General features: G+C 40.9%; 1 protein-coding gene across 2 annotated transcripts in view; it reads left to right on the top strand.

Annotated features, from left to right (window-relative positions):
* Positions 1-5,480, top strand: part of LOC100496429 (histone H3.v1-like) — a 48,184-nt gene extending 42,704 nt beyond the window's left edge. For both annotated transcript variants that reach the window (XM_031900432.1, XM_031900433.1), the window contains 2 exons: positions 1,427-1,480; positions 4,717-5,480. In XM_031900432.1, the coding sequence (XP_031756292.1) occupies positions 1,427-1,480; positions 4,717-4,736 (74 nt within the window). In that variant the 3' untranslated portion in view covers positions 4,737-5,480. The remainder of the gene's footprint in view (positions 1-1,426; positions 1,481-4,716) is intronic.
* The last annotated feature ends 520 nt before the right edge of the window (positions 5,481-6,000 follow it).

The raw sequence follows: 6,000 nt of genomic DNA on the forward strand, positions 1-6,000 counted from the left end.
ACAAGTCATGACATGATAGTGTTGGTTCCCTAATTCCTTCTACTACTACTCATCTGGTACTGCCCAAAGGGAGGCGGTAAGAACAGGGCTGGGCTGCATCTTATGACGATGCAGTCTGGATGGAGCGCCGCATTTTCACACGACTGCTCCATGCAAAGAGCAATAACCTCAGGGGCTCAAGTTTTGTTATAGGATGTTAAATGGTCCTTTCTGTTGCAAAGGAAGCTAAACACATCCAAACAAGTCATGACATCATAGCAGTGTGCCCTCCTCCATCCTACTGATGCTACCTATCCTCTGCTTAGGTTCCTACTCAGTCCAAAGGCTCTTATAAAGGAGGCCCTTTCTATACTTCGCTTCCTTTAGAGCAGTGTTGTCCAACTTATTACATGTAGTGGGCCAATATGATCTCATATGGCGTGTTGGAGGGTGAGACTAAATAAAAATGATGAAGTCGTATAGTGATGTCTATGGAGCCTCTGAGCAGGGGGCATCAAAATCCCTCGAAAGGCCAGATCTGGCCCACAAGCCTCCAGTTGGATAGCCCTGTATAGCTCTGTATAGCCCTGCTATAGAGGATTACACATAGTCCTTTCTGTTGCAATGACGATTAGACACTACCAGATAAGGCATCATAGTAGGAGTGCCCTTATTCCTTCCACTAATACTACCCATCCTGAAGTGGGTTCCTACTCATTTCCAGGGTAATGGGAATCCTTTCTACACTTCCATTGCTTATATGGTCTCTAGAGGGTATCACATGGCCCTTTCTATTGCAAAGCATATTAGACAGGACATGATATCATATTTGGGGGCCCTGGTCTGTACCACTAATATTACTCCTTGGACACACCCATCCAGTAGTTGGGTTCCTACTCTATGCAGAGGCTCTTGTAATGAACCCTCTCTATACTTTGTAGAGAATGTCTCATTGTCCTTTCTGTCACAAAGGAGATTAGATTTGGCCAGACAGGGCATGGCATCATATTGGGATTCTGTAATAATGTCCATCCTGTAGGAAGGTTCCTACTCAGTCCAGGGGCATTTTGGTTGATGATCTCAAAGCTGCCCAGTAGGATTGGCTTAACTCACTCCAAACCTTGTGGTGGCAACTTTGTCAGGCAGGAGATTGATAGAGGACCTCTTAGTATGAGGTTACGTGAAAACAAGATGGCCACGGAACTCACTGATATCCAGCTCACTTGCCTTAACTCTACCCACTCCTCTTAAGGAAGAGGAGGCCTTGACTGGGACTTTATAGGGTTGTTCTACTATCTGTGTTGGTAATGGCATAGTAATAGGTGGGAAGAGAACATGGAAGGTATAGTATAGGTATAGTAGGATTCATTCATAGTGTTGACCCTTTAGGGAGATTTACTCATGAATAAGAAAATACTTTGAGATAATTGTGTCTTTCTCTTTTTAGACCTGAAGAAACTAGACCAGGTCGGCCAGGTAGAAATCTTTGCCAAACTGGTCGGTAAGAGACTACATTTTATTTCCGAAAATAAATGTATTTTACCAGACACTGACTAATTCTACCATCGTCATTATCAGGGCGCAAATAGAACAACAGTGAAAAAGTTCTTATTGGGGGATCAATAATTGTGCCCTGAGAGTCATGTGACTTTAAATCAATTATTTTTTCTTCTTAATATCACTGATGAACACTATTGTGAATTGTTGGACAGAGGTTGGGGTTGGGTGTTTTAAATAGTTCTTAGTACAAACCCACCATGACTGATGCCTTCAGGAAACATTATATTTACCAAAGAACTTTTGGGGTTAAGTCCTAGCCTTATGGGTTACTGACCAGTGATCTATAGCAAAACCCCATGGACACATTGGACAATATGTCCACTAGATCCAGAAGTTGTGGTCCTACTCCCCTATCCCTCCTTCCTCTATGATCCACATTATAATCTCTCTGTCCTCTGTCCTTCTGTCTTTGACTCCCTTTTCCTTTTGACTTCTTCTCTTGGCTCCCTGCAGCTCTGCAACATATCAGTAACCAAACTGAAGCCTCTGGAGCAGTTTCCTCCACTAGATTACCGAAACAGGGGACTGTCATATTGATCCTAAGCTGCTTCTCTGTTATCAGATTAATATGAAACGAGGAGAGAATCACCACTATCGGTAACTACTGACCGTTCTTGTCTCAGCTATAATGTATCCCGGGCCAGCATTGGCCAGTAACAGAGCCATACTGAAGTTCTGATGTTTCCCAATTCAGCCCTGACCACAAGTAACATCTTCCAAGGGCGGTGGTTGCCATATGTATTCAGTTTAAGACCCAATTGAAGGTCCAGCCTTTGGTCAGTCCATCCCTTTGCTCATAAAATGACTTCAGATATAGAAAAATATTGGTGTTGCAGTCATTCAGTAATAGTCAAGAATATCTAGCACACTAAATACTGGAGATATTGACCCCATATCCCACCATAACTGACCTTCAAGCTGGGCTTTCAAATGTATCCAGTAGAGCCAATAGCTATTCCCTCCAATCCCACCCTAACTGGCTTTCAAGATGGACTTCCAGGTGTATCTAGGAGAGCCAGCAGCCATTCTACCCAATATCTCAGCCTAACTTGCCTTCAAGTTGAACTTTCAAATTAATCTTGGAGAGTCAATAGCCATTCTTTCCAATTCTCAGCCAAACTAGCCTTCAAGATTGACATTTAGGTGTATCTAGGAAAGCCAATAACCATTCTCCCCAGTTCTCACCCTAACTGGCTTTCAAGATGGACTTCCAGGTGTATCTAGGAGAGCCAACAGCCATTCTACCTAAATCTCAGTCTAACTTGTCTTCAAGTTGAGCTTTCAAATTAATCTTGGAGTCAAAAGCCATTCTTTCCAAATTTCAGCCAAACTAGCCTTCAAGATTGGACTTTCAGGTGTATCTAGGAGAGCCAATAACCATTGTCCCCAGTTCTCACCCTAACTGACCTTTTAGCTGGGCTTTCAAATGTATCTAAGAGGGCAAATAGCTATTCTCCCCAAGTTTAAGCCAAACTGGTCTTCAAGATGGCCTTTCAGGTGTATCTAGGAGAGCCAATAAACATTCGCCCCATTTTTTAGTCTTAGTAGTCTTCAAGCTGGGCTTTCAGGTACAGTACATCTAATAGAGCTGATAGCCATTCTGCCTAGTTCTCAGCCTAAACGGGCTTAATGAGCCCCCCTGCCCAGATGGCATCCCCACAGGCGCATTTCATTTTATCTTTAATCTAGAGTGATGGGTAATTCCAGTGCTCAATTCCAGGGTTCCAGACTTTTGAGAACCTACTTGAACAGATCACACATTCTCCAACTTGTTTTGGGCCCCACATCAACCCTACAACCCTTTCATGCCCGAGGACAGTTTTGAAGCCTAGATCTAATATAACTTCCAGATACTCCGGAATGAGTATGGGGTCATCACCAGAAATCATCCTTGGGCCTCCTTAGGTCCTGTTCCTTTTCTCCTGAACACGTTTTACTTTCACTCCTCTTATGCTTCTCTTCTTCACTCCTTGGCAAATTCCTTTCCCATTTCATTGAGCTTCAGTGTATTGGGAGTGTTTATATTTAATATAATATGGGTAGGTTTTTTAGGTCTTCAGTTTATCAGGATTTGTAGCCATACATGACCAAGGGCCTATCCACCAGGAGTTCCATGAAACAGTAGTAGGAGTTTTTACTTTTATTACTGCCCTGATGCTCCCTCAAGTCCATGAAGAGTAATGGTGCACTCATGGGCCTTATAAATCCAGAATCCCGTTATCCAGAAAATTCCCGAATTACGGAAAGGCCATCTCCCATAGACTCCATTATAAGAAAACAATTCTAATTTTTAAAAATGATTTGCTTTTTTCTGTAATAATAAAACAGTACCTGTACTTGATCCCAACTAAGATATAATTACCCCTTATTGGGGGCAGAACAGCCCTATTGGGTTTATTTCATGGTTAAATGATTCCCTTTTCTCTGTAATAATAAAACAGTACCTGTACTTGATCCCAACTAAGATATAATTACCCCTTATTGGGGCAGAACAGTCCTATTGGGTTTATTTAATGGTTAAATGATTCCCTTTTCTCTGTAATAATAAAACAGTACCTGTACTTGATCCCAACTAAGATATAATTAATCCTTATTGGGGGCAGAACAGCCCTATTGGGTTTATTTCATGGTTAAATGATTCCCTTTTCTCTGTAATAATAAAACAGAACCTGTACTTGATCCCAACTAAGATATAATTACCCCTTATTGGGGGCAGAACAGCCCTATTGGGTTTATTTAATGGTTAAATGATTCCCTTTTCTCTGTAATAATAAAACAGTACCTGTACTTGATCCCAACTAAGAAATAATTACCCCTTATTGGGGGCAGAACAACCCTATTGGGTTTATTTCATGGTTAAATGATTCCCTTTTCTCTGTAATAATAAAACAGTACCTGTACTTGATCCCAACTAAGATATAATTACCCCTTATTGGGGGCAGAACAGCCCTATTGGGTTTATTTAATGGTTAAATGGTTCCCTTTTCTCTGTAATAATAAAACAGTACCTGTACTTGATCCCAACTAAGATATAATTACCCCTTATTGGGGGCAGAACAGCCCTATTGGGTTTATACCTCTGTCTTCAATGCACAAAAGGTTTACTTCCCCTTTAAACATCAAGTCATCACTTGAGCGGAACATTTTTACAGCTATTTTCTCTTTTAAAATCTTTAGGGAGTGATGGGCTCAATTAATGTCCAGGTAACGATCTTCAACCGCCTCTGCCGAAAGTCTCCGCCTCTTCTTCCGGATCATTCCGCGCCTCCTGGTTACCCATCAGCTTATTCCACTTATGTACAATTCACCTTTTACCGCTTCCACCCACTGCTAGGATCATGAACCTAATGTACAGATACTCTATGGGCCGAAGATACTTCGCCGATGGCAAAATGATCAGGTTTTCACTGATAATTAACCCTTTATGCAATTACTAACAATCATCCGAAGCAATATTCATTGTCTGATTACCAATAATTATCCGTACTGTAATTACAGAGCGTTGCCGCGACTACTGAGATCGTTACCAACCAACGCAGCTCTGTATCAATAACAAAATGGTGATTTCCGGTATATATTGAGCTTCTAATAAGCATTTTATTTGATCAAACAATCATTTTTATGTTAACGAAAGCAAAGGAGGACTTTGTAATTAACAGGTTCGGGTTTAATTATAACCAAAATATTAACAGAGTTAATAAGCTGCGTCTGATTGATACTGTAACCACGGAATCTCTTACATAGCAACTGAACTGTCTGAATTCATTTTATCGTTCTGCACAATGTTTTAGAGATACCAAGGAAATAATCATCATTAGAAGGTTTTATTTCAGCCAAAAGAAAATGATGACACAGCGCTCTGCCAGTATAGTGTAACTGTCATTGTAATAAAGCACAAACTGATCTACTTTTAATAAAGGGTAATTACCTTGTGTACTCATTATTGTTGTGTTATGTTCTGTCTTTAGGTAGGTAATGTATTATAAGGGATAATGTACCCCCTACTGTAAATGATAAGGATATTAGCAGTCACTGAGGGGTTCTGTGCCCCCCATATAAAGGCACAAGGCTGCAGGCTGAGTTATACAGGGAACTCTGAGTATCACTCATGTATTATAAGGGATAATGTACCCCCTACTGTAAATGATAAGGATATTAGCAGTCACTGAGGGGTTCTGTGCCCATATAAAGGCACAAGGCTGCAGGCTGAGTTATACAGGGAACTCTGAGTATCACTCATGTATTATAAGGGATAATGTACCCCCTACTGTAAATGATAAGGATATTAGCAGTCACTGAGGGGTTCTGTGCCCATATAAAGGCACAAGGCTGCAGGCTGAGTTATACAGGGAACTCTGAGTATCACTCATGTATTATAAGGGATAATGTACCCCCTACTGTAAATGATAAGGATATTAGCAGTCATTGATTATAATAAAGTGGAATAAAGCACCATTTAAT

Source organism: Xenopus tropicalis, chromosome 4, assembly GCF_000004195.4.
Source record: "Xenopus tropicalis strain Nigerian chromosome 4, UCB_Xtro_10.0, whole genome shotgun sequence".
In the NCBI taxonomy this organism is placed as follows: Eukaryota; Metazoa; Chordata; class Amphibia; order Anura; family Pipidae; genus Xenopus; species Xenopus tropicalis.